The sequence below is a fragment of the Centroberyx gerrardi genome, chromosome 2 (assembly GCF_048128805.1).
Source record: "Centroberyx gerrardi isolate f3 chromosome 2, fCenGer3.hap1.cur.20231027, whole genome shotgun sequence".
In the NCBI taxonomy this organism is placed as follows: Eukaryota; Metazoa; Chordata; class Actinopteri; order Beryciformes; family Berycidae; genus Centroberyx; species Centroberyx gerrardi.
In genome coordinates this window covers 12,724,863-12,750,986 of record NC_135998.1, presented here as the reverse complement: position 1 = coordinate 12,750,986, position 26,124 = coordinate 12,724,863, and the positions used below count along the sequence as shown (strand labels likewise).

The following is a 26,124-nucleotide window of genomic DNA, read 5'->3' as shown; positions in this document are numbered from 1 at the left end:
TCCTTTTTTTTTTTCCTTCTCCCCAGATGGATTTGTCATGAAACTCAGCCGTATGTGATATCCATTCCGAAGGTTTAGTCTTGTGTTTTGGAAGAGTGCTATGTAAATAAAGTTTATTATAAGTTTATTGTATTATTATAAAGTTTATATTAGCCTAACATGAGTATCTAAAACTCTGACTGGACTGCATTCTTTTTAGATTTCTTTAACATGAGGGCTTGTTTGTAATTTTGAGAACACATTGAGATATTTTTTCTATTACAGTTAAATGATTAATGTTTGTTTTATTCACACCACGTGGTAACTTTGTCAAGAGAATGCTATAGCCTACATAGATAGCTACATATAATTATCATATAGCCTAACAAAGCTCATAGTACTTCTAATAATGTTATTTCAACATAGGCCTACCCCTTCTATTGTCTCAAGAAACAGCTACTAGTCTACCACCACTATTACTACTACTACTATCACTAATAATACTAATAATCATCATCATAATAATCATAATATTTCAACATACTCCATTTTTTTTTAAATTTTCAATGGCGATAGTTTACCTGTCAGGCAGGTGTTACAGAACTTGTGGGCGTGTGGTTGGATCCATAACTCAACACTGCCACCCTGCGGCTCATTGGATTTAATGGATACAGTAGGGTCTATATAACGTTTTTATGAGTTAAGATGTGTGTGTGCGCGTGTGGATGTTCGCGAGAGATATATAGGCCCATTTCAAAATTTCAGCCGAGTGCTTTGTTTCCAATGACAGCCTAGTATTTGTAACAGCTGCTGCTCCTTAATGCAGATTTAATTATAAGTAATTTAAAAAGCTTCTTTTTTTAAAGCACGCTTTGGGAAAACTCATCTTGTAGAAAAAAAAAAATCATCTTTCAAAATCTCTAAAATATAGAGGGCTAGTTTCTTAAAGTGTTACTCTATTTTGTCAAATTAGGACTAAATGTAGCTATTTATTTGTTGTATTTTATAATATAGCCTAATCCATGTAATCGGAGCTCTCATATGTGTTAATGGACAGTGGAGCAAAACATGGACATACGTGAAGACATCCCATTTTCTGGACTATACAACGTCTATTGACTAAACAGCAATAAAACAATGAAACAATTCAAAGACCATAATATGTTTTATTTACCTGAAACCACAATCTCGGTAATGCATTAAGTACAATCATTATTAGACATCAATAATGACCGTCTTTTTACATATGGTTAATATTGTTCTTCGACAAGGTGTTGTTGAGGGGACGATACAGGCCCCCTCACGTTAGATCACAGTTTTACTGCAGTTGATAAGATACATGATGATAATAATAATAATGCAGAGAGACACAAAGAAAACACTCAACAGGTACAGAACACTGTTGTATTGCAGTATACCGATGAATCAAAGTGTCAGTCTCTTGTCCTGATTACAAAGGACCAATTCACCAGAAAGTAAACTAATCAATGATTGGCCTACGGTCGTGACAAAAAAATAAAAATAAAAAATAAAGTTCAAACTCAAGTAGCAGACCACAGTCAAGTTCTTAGTAAGAGTCATTTCTCCAAGTCACACATTGTGCAAATTCCCCAAAGCATTATAATAAAAACAGTGATTTCCTAATATCTGATATATCTTCCTCTGTAAAACCATCTTTAATTACGTAATTCTGAGCATTATACAATATTATAATCTATAAATATAAACTGCAAAGCCTACATACAGCTGAAACGCATGCATGATAAGTGTATTGTACATTGATATACAGCTATGACCGGTCAACCCAGTGCTTTAAAATCATTTTAAGTGTCAAGGAACCATGGAAGTTTGGAAATAAGTTATTCATGCAAGGAGGAATGCCGAGGGTATCGAGGACTTCCCTGCACACAAATCTGGAATAGTCATGTTAATATAGCATCTACACACAGAGGTAATGTGTGTGTAAGAGTGTGTGTGTGTGTGTGTGTGTGTGTGTGTGTGTGTGTAGGGCAGTGGGAACCATGCTCCATCACCTTCACTCTGGAATCCCAAACCCTATATACACCCTTATGTATTTGGTCTTTTCTTTTGGCATTAGTGAGTATGAAAACCTGTCCTTGTGTCTGTGCAGGGTAAAACACAATGCTGGTCACCACAGTGTCTGAGGTGTGTGAAGTTACAGAGAGCACACATGCTGGATTGCAGGGCGATGATGAGGATTCCAGCTTCTGCATCTAACTCTAATTGCAGGGAATGGAAGCTTTTACGAGAGCCAACCTAAAAGGGGAGAGAGAAGCTGAATTAGTACAAAAGACATGTGTCGTCCGTCAAAAAATATTATTAAAATGACTCATTTCATGCCATATTACCAAGATGTCGATTTTGTGAATATAAGCAAGTGTCAGCGGGGTGAAAAGAACGGTGCACAGTGACATTCACAATAGTGCCATGTGGAAATGAGATCCAAATTAACGCTGGTTTTCCCTGGTTTTCTTGAACTATGGATCAGCACCCAAAATGGTTCGTTAAGCTATTTCTGATGGGAAAATCTACATTTTACATCTCCATTTTGCAGTGACCCGGCTGCCCAAGAACCGACTCAAGAACGGTACTGATTTCTCAAACTGCTTCTTAAAGATCAATGCAATGATTTCAACTCGGGTCAGGAAAAGTTTGATCAGTTTTTGATGGTTAGATGGTACAAAGCTTGTGAGAGCCAAACCTCCCCTATAACTATAATAATCATTCACTGTAGACAATATTTCTGTCTTTGGGGAACAAATATCCAGTGTTGGAACTTCAGCACCCAGCGACAACGGAGGCACAGAGATTTTGGCTAGTTTGGCAAGCAGCTGGCTGATCTGTTGTCTGACAGACTATGGGACACCTGATTAACTATGCATACTGTCGACCAATCAGAGCATTCATTAAAACCTGGGTGTAGGTGACATCATTTACACCAGGAGGTAGATGGGAGTTTCTGTTGCCAAACCAGAGGAAGAGTTTTCCACAATGCTGACAGTTATAATAATTTATGCAACTTTACATGAACAGGCCCTTTATTAAATTATATAATGAAATTGAGAAGTGCAATTGTCATTGCACTGGACCTTTAAGTTAAAAGGTGTAAACCAATCAAAGAAAATGTATGTGGGGAGGATCTCTATTACAAATGGAGAGTGGTTCTCTCTGTACCTCCTGTTTGTTTTTTTTAATAGATTTCACTGTGATGGATTGGTGTTTTGTGGAGTGTGAAGGAAGCAAAGGGATACTCACTCTAGTGACAGGGGAGCCAATGGAAGGCATTGAAGGAAAAAGCACACAGTTGTTGTAAGTGGAACACAGACACACAGTGTGAACAAACCCAGGCTTCTACCAAAAAACATGCGTTGAACACGGGTGTTTTCCCACACGAGCCTATTTCAGTACAAAATAATGTTTAAGACTGGTGTGGTGACTGTATGGACTCCGATGCAACATGTATACACTACTACAAGGTATGGTATGCCTAGTACAAATTGTAAGACCCCTATACATTAAAGCCTTTGAAAGGGTCAAAAATACACTAGATCTGTTCTCTGTATCATAAATATCCCCTGCCCGCAATGTTGTGCCCAGTAAACATGAAGCATTCATCAGTCTGTACATGACCTGTATTCAAGTATTGTATGCACATACAAAAAAAAAAAACACTGGATAGAAATGATCTCACAAACCCATTTGTGTCAGTCCTATTAAATAAAGACAGAAAACACTTTGATTCAAAGGGTTCATGAGTGTATTTTTCCTTGAAGTAGAAACATATTTGGGGCCTCATTTGCAATCCAAGTTGGTGTTTGGAGTACTGGATGTATTAGTAGTATTTTTCTTAAGTTCTCAACATTAGTCTCCTTTGAATCAAACCCCATACCCTATGGCGATGGCAATATTAACATACTTCTTCATCCCCACCCAGTTCCGTCTCAAAAACACAACACAAATAAAGTTAATGAATGTCAAATATCAATTAAAAAACACAAACAAAACTATATCCTTAGGTTAGAGGGAAGGACGATTTTGTTCGTTTTCTGCACAAGCAAATAGGGGCACACCTCAGATGTTATGCTGTAGTTGGAATAGAAGTGTTGACTGTTGACTGTGGAAAGCCACATGAGGAAAAGCATCTAGAGATGAGCAAAAATGTATCATATTGAGGTAGCTGTGCTCTGCCTAGTGCAGAAAAACTGGCTTTTCAAATCATAATAGTAAAAAAACATCCATGAAGGTAATTTATACACTAACATGGGGGGACATACACAATTAAATTAGAAATGAAAAACTACATACAGTTCATGCTTAGTCACAGAACATGCAGCTTTCATTTTTCAGGATATTTTTTTTTTTTCGTTTTTTTGTTTCAGCGGTGCATTCAAACGTTCACTCCCAAACCTTTCCTCATCCTCCTCTGCTGCACGGAGCTTGTCCACTCTGAAAGAGTTCTAAGTTTATACTGAAGACACAATGGTAAACATTAGAAAATAAATCAAGGCGTTCTCTCTAAGCCACGCTGGTCAAACGATTTACAAAGCAATTTAGAAAAAGAAAAAAAAAACAACAGTTGCATAAAATAGTGTTAAATCTCTGTACAGGTCAATGGACTGCTTTTGAATATCTAAATTTTGTATGAAAAAGAGAAGCTTAACAAAACACAATCTGCTGTTGTTACTGTAGTGAAATGAGATGAATGATAATCCCAAATCATTAAAAGTACAAATTTAAAAGGCAATATTGACAATAACAAAAAACAAAGCCTGATAACAGTATTTTTCGTTCAAACCAGCGAAAATGTCCACAGCTACGGGAGTGATGGTCGTCTAACACTCGCATTTAAAGCCTCACCCATTCACAAATCTCCTCCCCCCCACAAAAAAAAAACTTTTCAATGTTACATTTTTATATTATTTGTTACGTTTCGTGTGTTAAACTTGGTCCTTCTCGTGCACACTCTGCAGGCACACACAAGCACACACTCTAACTCTACAAACACACGCACACACGCTAGCTATGCACACGTAGGAAGGCAGAGAGGGAAGAGGGAGAGGAAAGTGGGGAGTGGCGGTGGGGAAGAGGGAAATGGAAAAGTCAGGGTTGTGCTCAAGTCAGTCAGGACCAGAACATGTCGGCCATGTTAGTGTCGGAGCTGTAGATCCAGAGCACCAAGGGGAGGGAAACGGCCACAAAGGGCCAGGAGATTCCCTCCATACATGCAGACAGGCAGCAGCCTTTGGTGCCGGCAGGCTTCTCCAGCTCTTTACCGGGCTCCAGGTAGTTCCTGGCGGCAAACTTAAGCAGCTCGTCCAGCAGAATGACAGGCAGTGAGATCTTCAGCACCATCAGCCACTGGGTGAGATTCAGAGGTGTGATCTGGAAGATGATCTGAGAAGGAGCACACAAGACAAGGCGCTGAGATTTGTTCGGTTTATTCTCCACATTTCTCCTTGTGAATCTTATTTCTAGCTTCACAGAATAACCCGTAATTGTATTTTAGTGTCTAATGAGCAAAGTTACAAATATTCCAGCGAAGCTTGTTGGTGCATAGAAATGATAGAAGCTTATGTTGGTAGCATTGCATGATACTTTACATCCATGTTACTGTCATTCAGTGTGCTCCCACTCCAATTATCCCATTCTATGTGTCAATCAACTAAAATGAAAGGAAGTATTTCTCACTGGTAGAGGCTCCACATAGAGGATGAGGAAGTGCAGGGACATGGAGAGGCAGATGGCTCCCAGCAACCACACATTCTCCCAGGGAGGCATACGCAGCAGGGACTGGTTCTCTGACACACTGGAGTGACAACACAAAGACAAATGGCCACGTTTATTTAATACTCACTGACTTAGTAGGCACTACTTGAAACGCACTCACTTTTTTCCCCCAATTTTGTTAACATGTTGATATGGTACTGCTCTGCATCAGGGCTTGGTAAAATAGAAGCTGAATAATTCAGAATACTTGGGAAAAATCTTTTTGAAGAGCCGTTATGTCCACTTTTGTGGCCAGAGCTAAACCAGATACAAATATTTGAAACCATATTAAAACCCTTTCTCCAGGTACAATTTCCAAACACAAAGAGGCTTATGTACCAGCAACTGGTTCTTTTGTAAAATTGGGGAAAGCAGAGCAAGATCGTAATTGACACATTCAACTGTATCCAATTCATTTCTAACACTAAGGGAGAAACATGGGTTCTTTTAATTCCATAACACTAGTGTACACAAGTTTTAAACAGTTGCTGATAATATCTAGGGCTAAAATCTAATGTTGTACTATACATTCTGCCATCACAGTCTCCAGATAAATGGAAATGCATCTGTTGCAGTCCGATACACCCAAACCCATTAACAACTGCATAATACACTCTATTAAGTTGCTACAGATGCATGTCCAAGTTCACCCCTGAAGTTGACATGGCCTAGTAAGATAGTTGGGGCTAAACATGCATTGAATAATAGTGGGAAACTGATGGGTTTGGGACATTTTTTAGTGTCCACTGATTACATTTTTTTTTAATTCCTAGAATTAAATTTGTCACAGAGCAATATCAGCAAAAGACTCTGGTTACTAACTGGTATTGTATCTGCTGACTAAAGAACAAGCATATTAAACATGTCAGAAGCATCGGAGTATTGGGAACTCTAGCAGTTTTCAAAAGCTGCTGTCTCTGAGAAGGACTTGGTAAGATGCCTTGTTCAAGCTGACCTGTTGAGGGCGTTGCACATCTCAATGGTGACCAGCACAGACAGCGCCATGGTCATTGGGTAGGGAGACTCAAACAGCTCACAGTCCAGACCTTTGAAGTCTGGATTCTCTGGACCACACTGCAGGAAGTGGCTCTATAAGAAGCAGCGGGGGGGAAACAACAGTCAAGTTACTATACAATATACTATATATTATATACTTCAAGAGTGTATGCATTTGAGCTAGGTCTATGAGAGTTTGTGTGTTGTAAATTAAGAGTAATAGTATTTGTGTGGCTCAGGTTCTTACCAGTTGGTAAAAGGTAATCCTGGGACCATCCTCAGCAGCAACAAACCACCAGGCAGCAGCACCAACAGTGGCAGCACCCACATAACCTGGTGAGGCAAAGCACATCTACCAAGGTGAGATATCACATGCTTGTGCACTTATATCAGAGAGAAAGGCAAACTGAGATGAAGCATTAACATTTTTCAGTGACTTCTGACATTAAACTCTGCTTTCACACCGCTAGCAACCACATAACTGTGCTACTGTGGCTGATTTCAGCTAGCTGTTAGCTGCAGTGAGAACACATGGTAAGGGATGAGAGGACTACATGAGCATCACATACAATGAACGCACACAGAGTCAATCCATCAACGCTCTAGTAATTATTTCCCTCCTCTTCTGTTCTTTTGAAAGACTCATCAGTAAACACCACATTGTCTCACTCACATCCAATAGCCAGGTATCTGAAGAAGAGCCATCCGGAGATGAGCGGCTCGCGGGCGTTGCGCGGTGGCTTGTTCATGATGTCTAGATCTGGGGGGTTGAAGCCCAGGGCGGTGGCAGGCAAACCATCGGTCACCAGGTTGACCCAGAGCAGCTGAACAGGGATCAGGGCTTCAGGGAAACCCAGTGCTGCAGTCAGGAAGATACTACACACAAGAGAAGTGTGGTTATGACTATGATGTGTGTGCGAACGCAAGAGAATAAGAAATTGTGTGCAGCACAGGCAGCATGTGTGCATGCATGTGTGTATTTAAGGTGGATGGGGTTGTACAGGGAATGGAGCGTGTGTTTGTATAAATCTTCCTTACCAGACAACCTCTCCCACGTTTGAGGAGATGAGGTATCTGATGAACTGTTTCATGTTGTTGTAAATGGCTCTCCCTTCCTCAACTGCAGCTACAATGGTGGAAAAGTTATCATCAGCCAGCACCATCTCAGAGGCGGTCTTGGCCACAGCTGTGCCTGAACCCATGGCAATGCCAATCTCAGCCTTCTTGAGAGCAGGGGCATCATTTACTCCATCCCCAGTCTGAAGAGAGGGAGAAAACAGGGCAGGGAATGATCAGTTACAATTATGGTTTATTACAATTTTCAGTGTTTTAAATTTTCCAGGGATGCTATATCATTTCCCCATGGGGAACCTTTAAGTTTTATTAAGTCTCATCTAATCTAATTTCCCCATTAGAAATAGATGGTAGTTAAGGGTAAAAAAAAATCATATTTGATACATAGATTATATTAACCTATATGCACCAAAAATATTAAAGTGCATTTTTGAAGTTAGTAGGCCAGATTGTAGAGCACATTGATAATTTAAGAACCAACTCACAGATAATGGTAAACAGGAACCGATGGGCTTTTTTTCTTACCATAGCAGTAATCTCATCGTAGGACTGCAGAAACTCAACAATTTTGGACTTATGCGAGGGCTCCACACGGGCAAAGCAGCGGGCCTTGACCACAGCATCTCTTTGTGCAGCAGGCGACAGGTCATCAAACTCCCGGCCAGTGAAAGCCATGCTGGAGACGTCGTCTTCCTCGCCAAAAATGCCAATACGTCTGCAGATAGCCACAGCCGTCCCTGAGACATATATGAAGGTAGATTATTTACTTGTTAGGTCTTCCTGGAATGCGAGTGAGTATGCTGAGCTATATTTCACCATTTCCCCAGTACTTGAGTATTGATTGGTAGATTGTTCTCTTGCATTTTGGAATCCAGACCACCAATAAGTTAACATAATGATTTGTTTGTCCTGTTTGCTTCTACACTCTGTGAAGGCAGACAGTCTCGTATGACCCTCTCTACATACCTTTGTTGTCTCCAGTGATCATGATTACTCGGATGCCGGCCAGACGGCACAGTTTAATAGAGGCTGCCACCTCTGCCCTGGGGGGGTCCAGCATGCCCACACAGCCCACAAACGTCAGATCGGTCTGGATAAAAAAAAAAGTACAATAAAATCAGGCAAGACTTTTAAGATTATTGCACTCATTCATTCACTCACGTTTACAAGTAATTATTATATAATATTATTATTATTATTATTATTATTATTATTATTATTATTATTATTATATAATTGGCCAATTGCAACTAATGCAAAGTCCAACTGCTAGTAGTAATAAACATTTGATTGGGTATGTGATGTCAGATGTTTACAGCTAACAAAGTGTACTGGCAAATGAAAATACCACATCAATTGTCCCAACTCTCACCTCGTACTCAATGAAGCGGGCCGAGTCCTCCAACACCAGGTCCTCCTTGCTCATGGGGTTGTCTCGGGTGGCCAGGGCCAGACAGCGCAGGGTGTCCCTGCCTGTCCCATACTCCCTGATCACTGACATCACCTTCTCCTTGATGCCAGGGGTCAGGGGCACCTTGTTGCTGCCCACACGGATGTGGGTGCACCTGTCAATCACTCCCTCAGGGGCACCCTATAAGGAGGCATGCACAAGTGAATTTAAAATGCAGGATTTGATCAGAGCAAAACAGAAAAGCAGGATATGAAGTAATCTTCATGAAAAATGGGTCAAAAAACGACTGAAATCCAGGAAAAAGCTGAAAAATCCAAACCCTGAGAAGTAAGGGATCAACCACAGGGTGTAAGGGAAATACATGCAATAAGTAAAGGCGGAGCTTTACATTTAGTGAAAACGCCTGATATCCTGTCCCATTCAGGCAAGTTTACTTTGGCAAAACACTTGATCCAATCACACTAGTCTAGAGCTGCCGAAGTTTACACGGTTAATAGGCTATCAGGGTCTCAGACAGACTAATTTAGTCAAGTAAGTGTTTTTAATATTCCTAAGAAAACATCCCTTGTATCACAATATTCAAAATGTCCGTTATCTTTTGATGACAAAGACCAGATCTAACATATTTATTATTATTCTATGATTCCATTAATCTAAAGGAGAAAGAGAATGAAGGAAAGGTGAATTTTCAGATTTTTTGATAAAAATGGACTAGTTGATTGGTCAACAAAATCCAATGACTTACTTTAGAGTTTTTTATGTCACGGACGTCTCTGCACAAGTCAAACCTTGAGTAATGCTAGACTCGTTTGTGTCTTACCTTGACAAACATCTTGCCAATGGAGGAGCGAGCCTTGTTAGGAGTGCAGTACACAGACATGGACTTCCTGTCTCTGGAAAATTCCAAGGTAAACTCCTTCTTCATCAGCTGCTTGATCACCTAAAGATATATGCATAAAACAGTACAATGAGTACTTCATTGTCCTTTTAACAGAAATTTGTTATAATTTCTCCATTTAGTATGGTTTATCTTATTTGAATAAAATAAACAAAAAAAAAAAAAAAAACAATAATTACTCTTTTTTTTTACACCGTTTGTATTTAAAGGTATTGACTGAGGAACTGAAAAGTTACATACAGAGTTGCAGGCGTTGGCTCTCTCAATCTTGGACAGGCCCTTAACATCTGTGTCAAACACATTCATCTTCTCCACCAGGCAGGTGAGCGCCGTCTCTGTGGCCTCACCAACCTTCTCATACACACCTTTGGACTAGAGAAAAACACACAGATGGTTAATCTTCATAAGAAAATGCCACACAAAACAAGTAAGGTCCTGTGAACCATTATGAACCAGTGATCAGGCAAAAATGTTGCACTACCAACCTCATTGTAGTCCAATGAGGAATCATTACATAGAGCACAGATGGAGGCCAACTCCACCAAGGCATCATACTGGGAACACTTCACTGGTTTGCTATCATGGAACCTAAACAAAGCACAAAAATAGACAGGGGGAGGCAGTGAGTGAGCCAATTGCAGGGCTAGTTGAAGACGACATGAAAAGACAAGGGGGGAAAAGGATTTGTATCGATATTATGTTTAGATCCATTTGGTATAAATCGGAGCATTGTGTCTAAAAGATAGAACTTTTGTTTAACGGAAAGGTAAATCGAGTTGTCTTGTTATAGGTACAGTAAGTTCATTTCACAGCAGGCATATGTGTGAGACTGAATACTCACACTTCTCCATCAGGGGCATATGTAGAACCAGTGACGGTGAATTCTTTCAGGGAGCAGTGATCGCCCACCACCTTGTCAATGATGAACATCTAGGAGACACAAAAATGGTTGAGAAACTATTCATACATAATAGTAAAGGCTGAAATATACTTCTGCATCTAAGTGACGCCGTAACTTGCTTGCAGTGTCTACGGCGGTGCAAGCATTTTATAGTTCTGCGTTAGTGATTCTGCGCACAGACCTCAGCATAGAATGCTAGATGGCAGTGTCAAGTTTTTATTACTTTCCGTTCTGCTAACAAAGCACGGAAAAAAAGCGAAGTGGCTTAGCAGACCGATCACAGTTTTTGCTGTCTTACATCGCCCTATGCAGTTACATTTTTGGAGAGGTGCACGTAAGCTATGGCGGTAGCTTTTGCGGCCTACGGCGTAGCACCGGCGACACTTCGAGGCCGAACTATAAACCAGCTTTACACAACACACCACTTGCTTCTTGCCTTATGCATGTCCACCTGTCCCTGTAAAAACAACAAGACATCTAGGAAATGTATACCTTATAAAAGAGACAGAATAAGAAGTTATGACAAAGTTTCTGGCCACTCTGGTTTAAATTCTCTATACCCTTTCTCAATTATATATATTCAAGTCTTCATCTGAGCACAAAAGGTAGATGGGGAAAAGCTGGCCAGCTGTTGCAGACTGCATCCAGCGGGTGGCAGCATACTACTAGCAGCCAAAGCAGAAGCCTCAGCATGACGAGTTCATCTGAACATTGAACAGGGTACAATAATGAAATCAGTGATGCTGAGCCAGAACAGACACCGACTAGTCTGGTGGGGAGGCTCAATAAATGTCATCCTGCAGCAAGGCAGACACAGAATTCCCCTGTATGCGCTCACAGTACATGAATATGTTCTGGATAAAAGTGACTGCCTCTAAAGCGGATACAGCATAACCTTGAGTATCTAAACCCTTCCGTTAAGGAGGTCATTTAAGAGAATAACCTGTCTGGTTTATTCAAAGTCTGGACAAAGTTCATTAAAAATATGCCTTTTGCATTTTTGGATTGTCTAATTTGAAGTGCATATGCCTTTATGCCCCTCATTGAGCACAATCAATAAAAAAAAAAATGCTATCTACACTGAATTAATGTTTTGTTACTTATTCAAATAGATGAGGCTATTAATTTTGTAAAACAGATGTGCAGAGAAGTAAGTTTGGTTCATCCTGTAGCACTGAGGATGATAAAAGGACATTTATCTGGGTTGGGATAAACACAGGGCTGTCATAATGGAAATGAATGGGATGGAAGCCCACACAATTCGAAGGAGGAGAGGCAGGAGGAGGAGGAGGAGGACAAAGATGCATTCACTCATACACACACACAGACAGACATAACACACACTTATCTCCCAAGCGCCAGGCTTTCCAAAATAGAGAGGGGCAGGATAGAGGGATAGAAGAGAGAAATATCTGAACAAAATGATGAGCCGGTATTCTAGCTGCACTCCCCCCAGGCAGCAGCCAGCCTACAAAGAGCAGTGATGTCAGGAACGTCCTCCCCAAAACACAAGAGCGAATCAGGAATTCAAGAAAAACATTCCGCCGCTCGGGACACCTAATTTTAGTACTACCCTATTCGGACAGGGGAAGCTTGGATGCTGCAGACGGGTCAAAGCACTGGGCTCTGCGTCACGAAATATCAAGTAACTGCGAACAGCATCCTACTGTATCAGGCATTAGTCCTTTTGATGCCCTGTGATGTGGGCTGAATGTAACTTTGACTTAGAGAAAATTATGTGCGATGAGCGAGGGAAGGAGAGAAAAAGAGAGAGAGAGAGAGAGAAAGTATGAGAAAGAAAATCTCTAACCAAGGTCAGTTATGCAACTCTACTGCTGGTTCTGCTGCAAGTGACTAACTACTGCATACTGATCAGCATGCTGCCTCAACAAGAAAGGGGGAGGAGAGTGGAGTGGGGAGGGAAGAAAGGCAGAGGGAAGTGGAAGACAAAAGAAGAGAATGAAGGGCCGAGGAGAGGCATTGAGAAAGATGGAGGGATAGAGGAAGGGGAAATTACTATAAAGGCATGATGTGAAAAAAAGCAAGAGCCTGAGGGGAAAGAAGGAGCTGGGAAGCAAAATGAGGGGGTGGGGGGGATGGTACATACTGTCTGACACTAAAACACAGTTCATGCAGGTTATTCATGCTCAGAGGCACAAGAAGAGAAATATATATGTTCATCAAATGTATGCAGTGGCTAGGCTGATGAATGGATTTCATCAATCCAACATAATGACATACACATTATCGATTAAAAAACAAGAGACTTTTACCGCCTGTACTTTCCAATCTCATTGTAACCATACCGGTGTACAAATAAATCCTTCATTATCCGTTATTAGCCATTCAACGTCAACGGCGCTCAGGGAATAAATCCCTACTGTCAGCAAAAGGCGGTCAGGCTTGCTTTATTGCTCAGTGAAAAGTTTACACCCAAACAGATTGTTCTCAGATGGCAGGGAAGTAGCCAGCAGTTGCTCTTTCCAGTATAGCATTTAAGAGATGGATCACTCACATTAAACACCGTCCGCTCCGCAGCTTGATTACGGGATACTGCATCCCCTGTTTAAATATTGTCCTGCGCCACTTCATTTTAACATTTTCCCTCGATACATGCCTATTCCGAGGTACACAAAGCACGCTAATTTCACTTCAGATGCCATTTCAGAAATTTACTTTTTAAACCATCTTGTCCAGTGAGACACCTTGACTGCGTTACCCAAACTTCTGTCACTGAGTGCTCATTTATCATACTTTGCTGGCAGCAATTTAAACTAGTATTCATCAAGATGGACTAATTCTGTTAAACACAGTCTCAACTGGATGAGTTTTTCAAAGCTAGGATAGGACTGTTGCCTGAAAACAACTGTGCCAGAGTTGGGGAGTGTGTTGTAAACTTGTCCTGTAGAAGAGGGCAGTGTACACTCAGTGACCACTTTATTAGGTACACTTAGCTAGTACCGGGTAAGACCCCCATTTTGCCTTCAGAACAGCCTTAATTCCTCGAGGCATGGATTCAACAAGGTGCCAGAAACGTTCCCACATTTTGTTTATTGCACCATTCTCTGTAAATTTTAGACAGTCGTATGTAAAAATCCCAGGAGGTCAGCTGTTCCTGAGATGCCGGAACCGGTGTGTCTGACGATCATACCATGTTCACAGTCGCATGAATCACATGTCTTGCCCGTCCTGTTGTTTAGTCGAACAGTAACTGAACCTTTCAACCCCGTCTGCATGCTTTATATTTCTGCTTTATTTACATGTGAATCACTATCTGGAGGAGTGATCCATTTGCATAAATGGAGAGGAGTATCCAACAAAGTGGCCACCGAGTTCATGTGTGTGAGTGAGAGAGCGCGCGTTTGTGTGTGTGTGTGAGTGAACCAAGGCTATTTTTTGTCGGGCATTTTGCAATGAGCAGCTGGAAATTTGCATATGTATTGGCAGCGCCTCCATACTGGAGCGAATTATGACAAGGGAGCTGTTGCCTTCTAATGACCCTGGACTACTGTGCCTATGTTTTGACGGAACACTCGTGTCTCGAATAACTCACTGACCAAGGTGAGAAATTATTCACTGTAAAGGAGGTGGTCATTAACAGTCAGTGTCAAAACAGTGAATACATAGGCGACATCACTGAATGTGATGAAAACGAATGCTGATTTTAGCCCACACATCACCCCTCAAACACGCTAATAAAATCCCTGAAGGCTTTCAGATGATGTAACAGACGCTCCAGCAGCCACACTGGAAGTCCTCAGCTCTTGGCAACAACATCTGGGATCAGTATTTCAAAACTTAGGCCTACATCTCTGTCTGAACAGCATAAAAAAAAGAAATGGTTAATTTCTGTGCTATTTTTGTTTGGGAACTGACCATTTCTTCATCACTTTAACCAATCTGATATGCCCAATAGCTAACATTGTGGCTAGTAGCTGTATGTTAACATTAGTTACTAAGAAAAAATCATTTGCTGGCTAGATAATGAGCTAACAAAGACAAAAACACACTTTTTAGGTTAAATGAGCTCAATATGCTGTCATGCTGTGATATGGGAGATAATGGGGTAAATATAGGCTTTTTGGACTCACAATGAAAACGTTTGATTACAAAACACTTTGATTACGCTGCACGAGCTGTTTAGGCATAAAATGTTCATCAAATTTATCTAATTTGGCCACCTCATAAACCCAACCACTCAAAGAGATACTTCTCTTCTTTGTAGGATTTTTACATAAAAACATGAAGTCCATGAAACATTCCACTATCCATCTCTGTCCCAGATGCTGATGATAGAGGTCTAAGGTTTCCTCCTTCCCACCACCTATGCATCCCTCCCACACCATCCATTCTTCTCTCACCCTGCAGACAGACATCTGATTGGTGGTCAGCGTGCCGGTCTTGTCAGAGCAGATGACAGAGGTGCAACCAAGAGTCTCCACAGAGGGCAAACTGCGGACGATGGCATTCTTCTTGGCCATGCGGCGCGTTCCCAAGGCCAGGCAGGTGGTGATGACTGCAGGCAGACCTGTAGAGAAACCGAGGAAAAGAGGGAGAGAAAGATAGATATAGGGGGAGAAGGAGAAAGATGGTGAAAAGAAATCCACAACAACAATCCCCACTTTTCCATCTATAATAATGAACTCCACTGACAAAACTACTATCCTTTGTAGAAGTCCCTATATCTATCTTGAAATATCCTTACGATGAGAAAGTCAATACTGCAGGATTTTTCAACCAACTTTTCTTGGGGTTTGAATGCATTAGAGCAGCAAAAATGTAAAGCATGTGGCTACACTTGTACAGCTCTCCAGCTTACCCTCAGGGATAGCAGCTACTGCCAGAGCCACTGCGATCTTGAAGTAGTAGACAGCCCCGCGAATCCAGGAGCCTCCGTGGACAGGATCATTGAAATGGCCAATGTTGATGATCCACACAGCGATGCAGATCAGTGAAATAACCTTGAATTAGATAACATTTTATTATAATATTAATAGCACTCAAGTAATGATAATTGAAATCAACATTTAAAGCACTTTGTTATAAATGAAAATAGCTGACAGGCAAGAAAAGCAGGGGACAAATGTATGACAGAGTATAATGTCACTTTAGATAGATTAAAATTCATTCATACCTAAGGGGAAACTGCATTTTCATGGCAGCACAGTCAAAAAAAAAAAGTGTCACCTTGGATAGTTGTTCTCCAAACTCATCCAGCTTCTGCTGCAGCGGTGTGCGCTCCTGCTCTGTTGCTGCCATCTCATCTCGGATCTTGCCAATCTCTGTGTTGACGCCTGTGGCCACCACCACACCAACAGCCTTGCCAGCTGCAATGTTGGTGCCCTGTGGTACAGAAGTGGAGGGCAGACGGTAGAATACAGGACATCTATGCATTAAGCTTCTGGATATAGGGGTAAAACTACTTAAGCAGCTATTTTCAGGGCTGTGTCAAGAGCACACAGAGAGGAGAATCAACATGCAATAAGAGGCAACACATCACCTGTATCATTTCTAAACAAATTTAGGAAACAATGGAAACAGACACAGCATTAACATTCACTGTCACTGTTAAAATCTAATTTCCCATATTCGGCTGGTAGGCTGGAAGACTAGTGGCACAGAAGATGTAATTTCTTATGTAATCAAAATGAGCACAAATGCACTTGCAACAAATGAAATTACCAAATTGATAACAGAATGCTGAGGATATTTTCAGCTGTGAAAAGTGTCTCCAATTTTTGTTTACCCTCCACAAAGGTATGCACTTTTATTGCATGTTTTATTGCATGCTGGAGAGAGAGATAAATATTAAAAGGCGGTATGACTCTAAAATAGAAAAGGGGATGGGAAGAGAAGTGGGATGACAGAAGAAGAGACATTAAGAAGAGGATGACATAGCAGAACACTGTGGCCTTTACAGTCAGACACTCAGAAACGATGAGAAGAGGCAGGGATAACAAGGGAAGAATAATATTGAATCGCCTCAAATGGTCCTCTGAGTCACTCACAGAGAAGAGCATGTTCTTCTTGTCCTGGTTGACGGCACGGGGGTCAGGCACTGGGTCAGTGTGTTTGATCACAGAGACCGACTCTCCTGCAGAAATAAGAAAGAAAAAAAGATAACATATGAGAGAGGGAAACAGTAGGAGAGGCGTCCTTACTCTGTCTTTACATAAGAGTGGTAGTGGTCATGGTTGGTTGACACTTAGGGCAGATGTGTGTGAAAAAGACTTTGCAGCTGACCGAGCAAGCCTGCCAATTACCAAATACTGCACCGCCGCTGACTTTCAAACCCCATGGCCGATGGTGTGCCTGCACTGCGTGTGTGTGTGTGTGTGTCTGTGTGTGTGTAATCAGCTGTGCGAGGTCTCCACTGGTCTGATGGAGTAAGGCAGGCAGTCTTTGACAGACTGTATGGCCATGAATGGGGAAGAGAAGAGAGGAGAAAAACAGCTGAAACACTAAAATATCCCTTGGAATTTGCTACCAATTAAGGCAGTGGAGCAAGACGAGATTTAAGGACTAGATTCACATAAACCACTTCTTTCTGCATTATCCACCCTTCGAAAACTCTCTCCCTCCTAATCTTCTATCCCTCAATCTACCTCTCTGCCTAATTATCCATCCATCCATCCATCTCTCCTTCCATCCATCTCACTCTCTGTTCTTTTTGTTTTTGTATTGACTGAACAGTAATGACTACTGTGTATAATGAGGGATTGTGCATCAAACAGAGCCAGGGAAATTATCTGCTTATTCTCATCCTACGGTGTCAGGGTCGATCAAAAGAGGCAAGTCGGCCCTAGAGCTATTAATTGGCACGATGCAAACACAGGCGGGTTGAGAAACAATGTAAGAGTAATATGTCTCTGTAGATGTAGAAATGTATAATGTAATGCGTGTAAGGAAGGTATTGTATAAACATACAAAATATAAAATCAGGTATAATGGGTGGAGGCACAGACGGACAAGACAGAAACATGGACACAGGCAAACATAGGCAGACAAACAGGCTCTAAACAAACCAGAAATGGTTTTACCTGTAAGAATTGATTGGTCTACCCTTAGTGTGGTTGACTTGATAGACGACAACCGGATGTCTGCGGGCACTTTATCACCAACTGTGGACAAAAACAACACAACGGAGGAGACACTTAAGTACCTTTTGAACACTGAAAAAAAGTTTGTAAATTGAACAGATTACAGATGGGTGAATACCTTCTATAATTGGTTAGACCTACCATGAAGATTTACAAAACACAAGTGACTATGGGTAAAAGTGGTAATACTCAAATTTGATGAGATATGCAGGCATGTAAATGTTCAAGATTCAATACTTTATTGCTATACCAACTTAAGCTAGTTGTTAGGAATTTGTCTCAGTGTGCTCATAATAGAACAAAATTAACAACAAGGACCTCAAGCATAATATAACATAAAAGACACATGATAAAATACATGACAAAAACACATTAACCCCTCCCACCCCACAAATAAATTTTAAAAAGAGTTAAATGTCAGATCTATGTCAAAAAATACAGTTCTCAAAATTGTAGCATCCTATCACGAAATGAGTAAACACTGTAAGATAAGGCATGCGCAAGAAGTCACCACACACACACACACACACACACACCCTTACTTACCACTTGCAACCAGAAACAGTTGCAATGTTAATCCAACTCATGCTTCTTCAGAGTAATAAAATAATCAAACTCAACGTATTTGTTGGAGAGCAGCTGAACACGAGCCATGCATCAAAAAATTATGAATGTTCCACTCAGCTCCTGCACAGGACGGAAATAGATTGCTGCTCATTCTTTCCACTAACTAAGAAGGCTTTAGTAATGTCCAGTAAAACAAATGTACAATGTAAATATCCCCCACATTTCCAAACAAGTCTTTGCTGTGCAGAAAACAAAAAAGCACGAAGGCCTATTAAAGCCACTGACATTTATTAGCTTAGTTAGAGAGGGTATCAAACTGTAGGCTTCCTTTCACATGCAGTTTGAGGCCAGTCTGGGAAGATAGAAAGAACTGATAACAAGCTTTCAGCTGAGAAGATTGATTGGAAAAAATGAAGTATTTTAGAGCTAGGCCTAGCTCTGCTTTCAGATGATATTTTACCTTTTCAGTTTTCATTATGTATACCACTATGGGACAGGACGGGAAACACAAACAAACAAAATCTCAACAACAGGAATCAAAAAAATATTATCCCCTTATTTACAGTCTTACGAATGAATTTAAGTCTCAAAATTGTTTTAGAAATTATATTAAGAAATTGGCCCAACTATGGGTCCCCAGAGCAGCCAAATTTGGTGGCTGACTTTTCATGAACTGCTATAGAGGAAGACGCAATGGAAAATGCAAATCTTGTGCCAAAGTGAAATATTACTTTCAGCTTACAGCAGCAGACGTCACACAGCTTGAAAGGGTGAAGGTAAAAGCAATATAAAGCAATGAACCGGAGGCTCTGAAGAGATCCCTCTGTGGAGAGGGGAGAGTGGTGACAGACATGTAAACCAACCCTTAGGCCTCTGCAGTGCCCTTCTGAGTGGAGAGGAAGAGGGGGGAAGGAGGAGAGGAGAGAAGGGGAAGAGGGATTAGATGAGACCTGCGAAACGCAAGTCCAAAAATGGGAAAACTATTTTGATCAGTTGTACAACATGAGCTGCCGGATTGTGTGGGGGGTGGTGGTGTTAAAAACTTCAGTTTCAAGGCAGGAGAATCCCCACCACGTCACATGGATTGGAAACAGAGTATGCGTCCTTGTCGTAATCACTGTTCATTCATTCCCACCATTCTCATGAGTTTATAATTATAATGGCTTGCAGCCATTACCGCAGAGGCCGAAGTGAGGAAATTCCACTTGAGAAATGGGTAATCAAAACCACTACCAATCACTGCACTGCTTCACAACTTGCTTACATCTAAACTATACCAATAAGACAGTTCAATGTTATTACAGTAAGTAACACGTGGTAATGCTGATAGGCAGGGTTCATGTTAAGTGATAATGCTCCTGGAGTGTACCAGCTGCAATACCAAATTTGGTCCTCTACTTGACTAGAGGCTGTCAAAACCACTTTATCATCACCTGCCTGCCTTCAAACTATTTCAACCTTAACAGACAGGAGACAGTTAAGAAGATGAACAAGGATGAGGCAGGACACAAAGGAAGAGAGGAAGAACAGAAAAAGAGAAAAGTCACCGGTCCGGACATATTAAAGATTCAAAGCCCGATGGGAATCAACCTATAAAAAGCCACTGTGAAAAGAAAAAATCTAACCCTCAAGTAATAGTGGAACATATTCCCAGTATACACCTAGGGGTGGTAAAGAGGGTCACAGAGAGTAGACTAACCTACTTTCACTGACAATGAGAGCAGGGTGGCAATAAGAACAGACTCATTAGGAGAGCTACTCATCATTAAGGCCAGGTTCATCATAAAGGAGCGACCATTAACTTGTATAAAACACCTACTCTCAAATAAAACCTGCTTCACTTTGTAGCAGAGAAATGCCTTTCAATTTATTTCCTGATCAAAAACAAGCTCAGGTATGTTGAATCTTCATTTCCACTGGCAAATCGTGTTTATTGTCATGACAAACCCACTTCTCCTGTGGATGAAGAACCTATTAGGTTTCAAAGACGGGAATCCAGCATCGGCCAAGAATAACTCAGTAGATACAGACGTTCCCTATCCCAGTAAAGTAGGTGGTCATTAGTGATACTGCTGTCACACAACTCCACCTTTGATGCTGCTCTGGCTTTGATAGCCCTCACTGTCTCTTTCCACTGTAGAGAAAGGCCTGCCATCAGCCTATTAAAAGTGAAGAGGAGTGAGATTAACGCTATCGGCCTATTTTATAATGCAATAACACAGTGCCTGTGAAACTTGTACTGTCGCTACAAACCACTATTTTGCAGGCAAAGAAAACATTTACTTTGCAATTACCTAGAGCAGTATGCTGCAGTTACTCAAAATTTGCAGCTGTTTGAGCTCATAGTGACATTATCTTCTTTTCCATCAGACATTCTCTTTTTAGCTCTCCGTCATCTTTCTGGGAAAGATTGAACAGCCTCCAGGATAAGGACCTTTTCTTCTCCCTTGTGAACAAAGGATTTTATCTTCGTTATCCGTTCCCTTGAGTGAGGGACAAATGTCAGGCTGCGTACATTTGAGTGATAACTCTCCATCAGCTTGTAAAGGCCAAGCCGTACCCTTTACGCACCCTATCCAGGGTCTGTTTCCCCACCCCACACCCCCTTACCTAACCAGGATATGAATCCCCACCCCACCCAATATCCACTTCATTGCCAACATCTGCGTAATTCATTGTACAAGTCTCAACTCTATTACTTTGTGATGAATCTCATGAAATGCAAATTGCAGAAGACAACTTGACCTCTATAACAAAGCTTGAGCATCACAACATGAAGCAGCACACACTGCATGTTAAAGTTAGGACCCGGGCAAAAGTACAGATAGTCCTACACAGCACCCATCTATTCTACATGGGGGGTCCAATGAAACTTCAGAGGCCTAAGGGGAGATGTTTATTTTCTCTCCCAGGGACTCCCTGGTGTGCTAGCACGTAGGCTTACACCCCCCTGGGTCCTTTCACGCAGTCCTCCAGTCCTCAAGGGACTCTCCCACTGTTCTCATGAATGGAAAGATCACAGAACCAAACCACAGCTTACACAAACACACTGTGTACTCCATATCATTTCTGTGTGTAGTGGAACAATCCCTTATGCTTTTAATGTGAAAAACTGGGTGAACAGGGTTTTAAAAAACAAATAAATAAATAAATAAATAAATAAATAGATAAATAAATAAAAGGAGGAACAAGTGTGAGAAAAGATGTGATTGAGAGGCGGAGGAAAAAGAGTGAGAAACAAGGACAAGAGGAGAAGACAGGCAGCAGAACATAGGCAGAGACGGATGGCTTGGGTGAGGACAAAAGACAGACTATCCTACACTCTTTAAACAGAAGAGAGGAAAGAGCGGCCATCTGGAGCACAAATTATTTATCGGATTGAATCTGTACCCTTTCTAAACGTTACATCCTGTCTTGCACTCTCCTCCCCTAGGACACCACAAAATGAACAGTGAACATTTGCCCTCATACTGTAGTAAAGATAAAGCCACAAGCCAGGAGGGGTTGAAGTGGTCAGCCGCACACACATTACACAACCGGGCTACATACATCCAGCAAGAGTGAACCAGAGGGAGAGAAGGCAAGTGAGAAAGAAAGGCCATGCTTGTTTATTTGATTCTTTATGCACAGGATGTTGTTGCTACAAGGGTCAAGGCCATCACTGTGGCAACAGAGAAAGTAACTCTTGCCCAGCAAGGAGCTGCAAGCTAAAACAAAGGAGAGGAGGGAGGGAGGGAGGGAGGGAGAGAGAGAGAGAGAGAGAGAGAGAGAGAGAGAGAGAGAGAGAGAGAGAGAGAGAGAGAGAGAGAGAGAGAGAGAGAGAGAGAGAGAGAGAGAGAGAGAGAGAGAGAGAGAGAGAGAGAGAGAGAGAGAGAGAGAGAGAGAGAGAGAGAGAGAGAGAGAGTGCATTGAATGTGTAAGGAGTGAGAGAGCAGAGGATGGTCACTGCTGCCTTATGCCGCTTTTCCACCGCATGGTACCGGCTCAAGTCGACTCTACTCGCCTTTTTTGGTTTTCCATTGGGCAAGTACCAGGTACCAGGTACCATATTACCTGGTACCTGGTAGACTATCTGCAGTGGAAAACCGTGGTACTACCAAAAGCGAGTAGAGTCGAGGCGAGGCGAGTTGAGCCGGTACCATGCGGTGGAAAAGCGGCTTTACCAGAGAGCTGGCAGGAGATAAAAGCTCTACGTTTTCTGAAATCTCACAAACTCTTGTTTGTGTGTGAATGGCTCAACTGAGGGACAATGAGTGACTGAGGGAGTACAAAATTAAGTCAGAAATTGAGTGTGTAATGAGAGAAAACCAGGGAAAATAAGAAACCTACCAATGAAATGGTGATGTGCCAAAAACAAAGTGCAATTTATCTAAAACTGAAAAATGACATCCTTGGCTTCACAGTGCCTGGAGGCCGTCCCTGACTTCACAAGCTGCTCATTTAGTGCTCTAGGGCAAACCAGTGGGTTTGGGAATTGTTTGGATTTTATCGATTTCAATTTATTGATTAGATTTTTTTTTTTTCCTATAAAGTTTTTAACAGTAGGCTATATTGTAGATTAGTAGGCTTGCAACAGAAATACCTGTAACTATTGGGCAAATACAGTGGATAATACTGATGATAATTCATGATACGTAAAATAAATAAATAATGCAATGATTACATAATAAATATGATGTCAATACTGCAATCTGCCTAATTTATAAAGGGGACTTAACTATGGAGAAGCAATGTTGACCCATAACAAAACGTGGTGACAGTAGTCACTGACATTTTCACATTTCTAGGTGAACTAAATGAGTTTATACATCCTGCGGGGGATGTGGAGGAGGAAGAGCCTGTAAATTGTAGCTGCTCAGCTATCTGGTAAAAATATATAGTGGTAGAATATATTCAGTCAAAGTTATTTACTTGCAAGCAGGAGGAGAAAAGGTACAGGATTTTTCACTCTGAGCTTCTTGTAAAGGCTGTCACATGAAGTTAAGCACATTCAGTACACAGTGTTGGGACTGAGAGACCATAAAATTAAAAACATTCTCTCACATTACATGCTGAAACAAATACTCCATCATGTTTGATGTGTTATCTCCCTAGCAGAAAATTGTTTTCCTACACTGCAGCGTTTCTCCTCACCCTCAAAAAGTTAAGTGAATTTCATTCCATGTAGCTTTGAAAAAACAGAAACGCATTAATCTAAGATACCTTATCATCACTTTCTACACAATGCAAGTGATGATGCAACTCAAGTTAAGCAATACAATCCCAGGTTAGAGAGCTACAATAATGCAACTAAACCCCGCCTGATGAAGCCATACGATTGTTTGAATTAATACCAAGAACAAAGTGAATTATTGTAAAATCTATCCAGTGGTTTCAAGCAATTTCTGAATGCTCTCTAGGGTTTCTGGCCCTTGGTGTAGACAGTATCATTCCACTTTATATCAAAGAGTTCACCACCACTCAAGTGTTTATAGCGCCCCAGAGGGTCACTAAGCAGCACTCACAGCTCCACTTTCCTTGCTCCTTATTCTACCGGTCATCAAACTGACCCTGAGGTCAAAGTCTGACGGAGGCTCTGAGATAGGACAATGTTTCCCCCCCATTTTTAAGGTGGAAGAATCTCTGAAACAGCATGTGGACCATGCAACATTTAAACTCTATAATAACATCAATACAAATCAGGGGTTGAAAAACAGGTCAATTTTCCACTGGCAATCTGGGCCAAAGGTTTTTCAAAGTTACCGGCCCGAACACTGACACTACTGACCTGTTGGTGTATCAGTATGTTCTGCGGCCGCCGCTTTCAGACAAGTCTAAACTGTAATTCAGACCTATCAAAAACAACTGAATAATGACAACACTACTGTTATGATTATGAAGATTATTGTTAAAGAGTTTTGGGCACTGCTGTTTTGCTGTGGGTCAAACCCTGTACATCTATCCAACTACTGTCTCTTAAACAGAGGTGCCTCGCTAGGAAATCATGAGTAAAGACTGCTATTCATGATAGCAGCACACTATTAGCCTATCAAATGCACGTATTTAAAGCTGAGTGCATGTTCATCATTGATAACTATTACAGTTCACTGAAAAGTTCCATATAAATCAGCTTTATATGACACTAATATTATGCATAATCAATACCTTGGGTTCAAAAAGGAAGTAATTTCTGTCTTAAAATGCACACAATCATAACAGATTCATAAAATCTATATGCGAGCCAATTTTGTTACATAAGACTTGACAGAATTCATCAATGAACTCTCACTTCACCCTATGCTGTTCTACTCAGTCACCTGCATATACAGGAAATTGCCTACATAAATACCTCGTCTTTCGCAACATCGTGCCCTCACCATGGCCATCGTTGTGGGTGTGAGACTGAAACTTTCTCTGTCTGTTCCTTTCCTATTCTCTGTTCTCTCTCACCTCTTCCTCCCATGTCTCTCATTGCTTTGTTCCCCTGGCACCTGGCTGAAGCTGCTTGTCTGTATGGAGCCATTGTAAACATGTTCACAGAACGATGCATCATTAATGTTAGTATGTTGTGCAAACGGTCGTCAGCATTCTACATGCTTGATCACAAAGAGGAAAGTGTTTCCCTGATGTCATTCTGTCATATCATTTCAAAAACCAACAACAAAATATAATTTTTATTTATAAATTTTTGTTTACTGGCCATCAGGCCACTATCAATACTTACTGACCTGGAGCTTTGAGAAAACACTGCCGGGCAATGTGAAGCCCTGCAAACGAAATTCTTTAAGGTAGGGCGCAGCTCACTAAGCTGGGTGGCCCATCCTGTCTATTCAATAGTGGCAGGAAAAACTGAGGCAGGGTACTCTGGCAAAGTGTAAAGCACAATGTACTAACACTGTAACACAAAAGTGCATTATTTATAAGCCATAACCTTTGAGGAAATTGTGTATGGGACAGAAAATGTGCACCAATTGAACAAAAAAGTTGGTAAATGTCTTAGATCGATGCAGGTTGTACCCTTGTCTCACTTTCTCTTTTCTCTCTTCCACCTGTCACTATGACATCTGTCCTGAGGCCAACTACTTCTTTGAATTCACTTAAGCACCCGTCAAGGCCACTGATTAGAGCTCTCAAATTGTACCGGCAGCTACTTTTTGGGCGAAAAAAAGTTTAAAAGCATTAGCCAAATTTTTCAACATACCATACTGATACTGCATTGTCAGTTGTGCCTATTTGTGAATATTCTTGCTATTGCCTCACTTCCTTGCGCATGTGCACCATCAAAGTCGCTTCATTCCCCTCAAAGAACTCAATGCATTGGCTGTGTATGCGCTAATCAATGGTCTACAGCTAAACAGTAAAGTTAGCAAAAAACTGCTGGCTTGAAAGCCCATATGCTAGAAAAGCAAAACAATCCATTGGCTATCAAGGC

The 26,124-nt window shown here is 41.2% G+C and overlaps 1 protein-coding gene across 1 annotated transcript in view; it reads right to left on the bottom strand.

The window, feature by feature from the left end:
* Positions 1-1,125: 1,125 nt before the first annotated feature.
* Positions 1,126-26,124, bottom strand: part of atp2a2b (ATPase sarcoplasmic/endoplasmic reticulum Ca2+ transporting 2b) — a 40,362-nt gene continuing 15,363 nt past the window's right edge. Inside the window, exons 6-23 of the mRNA XM_071905173.2 lie at positions 18,087-18,167; positions 17,055-17,140; positions 16,234-16,389; positions 15,866-16,007; positions 15,408-15,574; positions 10,987-11,075; positions 10,631-10,733; positions 10,386-10,517; positions 10,068-10,187; positions 9,209-9,427; positions 8,803-8,926; positions 8,362-8,573; positions 7,801-8,021; positions 7,436-7,638; positions 7,010-7,095; positions 6,722-6,855; positions 5,689-5,806; positions 1,126-5,394 (exon numbers count right to left, since the gene is read on the bottom strand). Coding sequence (XP_071761274.1) covers positions 5,122-5,394; positions 5,689-5,806; positions 6,722-6,855; positions 7,010-7,095; positions 7,436-7,638; positions 7,801-8,021; positions 8,362-8,573; positions 8,803-8,926; positions 9,209-9,427; positions 10,068-10,187; positions 10,386-10,517; positions 10,631-10,733; positions 10,987-11,075; positions 15,408-15,574; positions 15,866-16,007; positions 16,234-16,389; positions 17,055-17,140; positions 18,087-18,167 — 2,666 coding nt within the window. The 3' untranslated portion in view covers positions 1,126-5,121. The remainder of the gene's footprint in view (positions 5,395-5,688; positions 5,807-6,721; positions 6,856-7,009; positions 7,096-7,435; positions 7,639-7,800; positions 8,022-8,361; positions 8,574-8,802; positions 8,927-9,208; positions 9,428-10,067; positions 10,188-10,385; positions 10,518-10,630; positions 10,734-10,986; positions 11,076-15,407; positions 15,575-15,865; positions 16,008-16,233; positions 16,390-17,054; positions 17,141-18,086; positions 18,168-26,124) is intronic.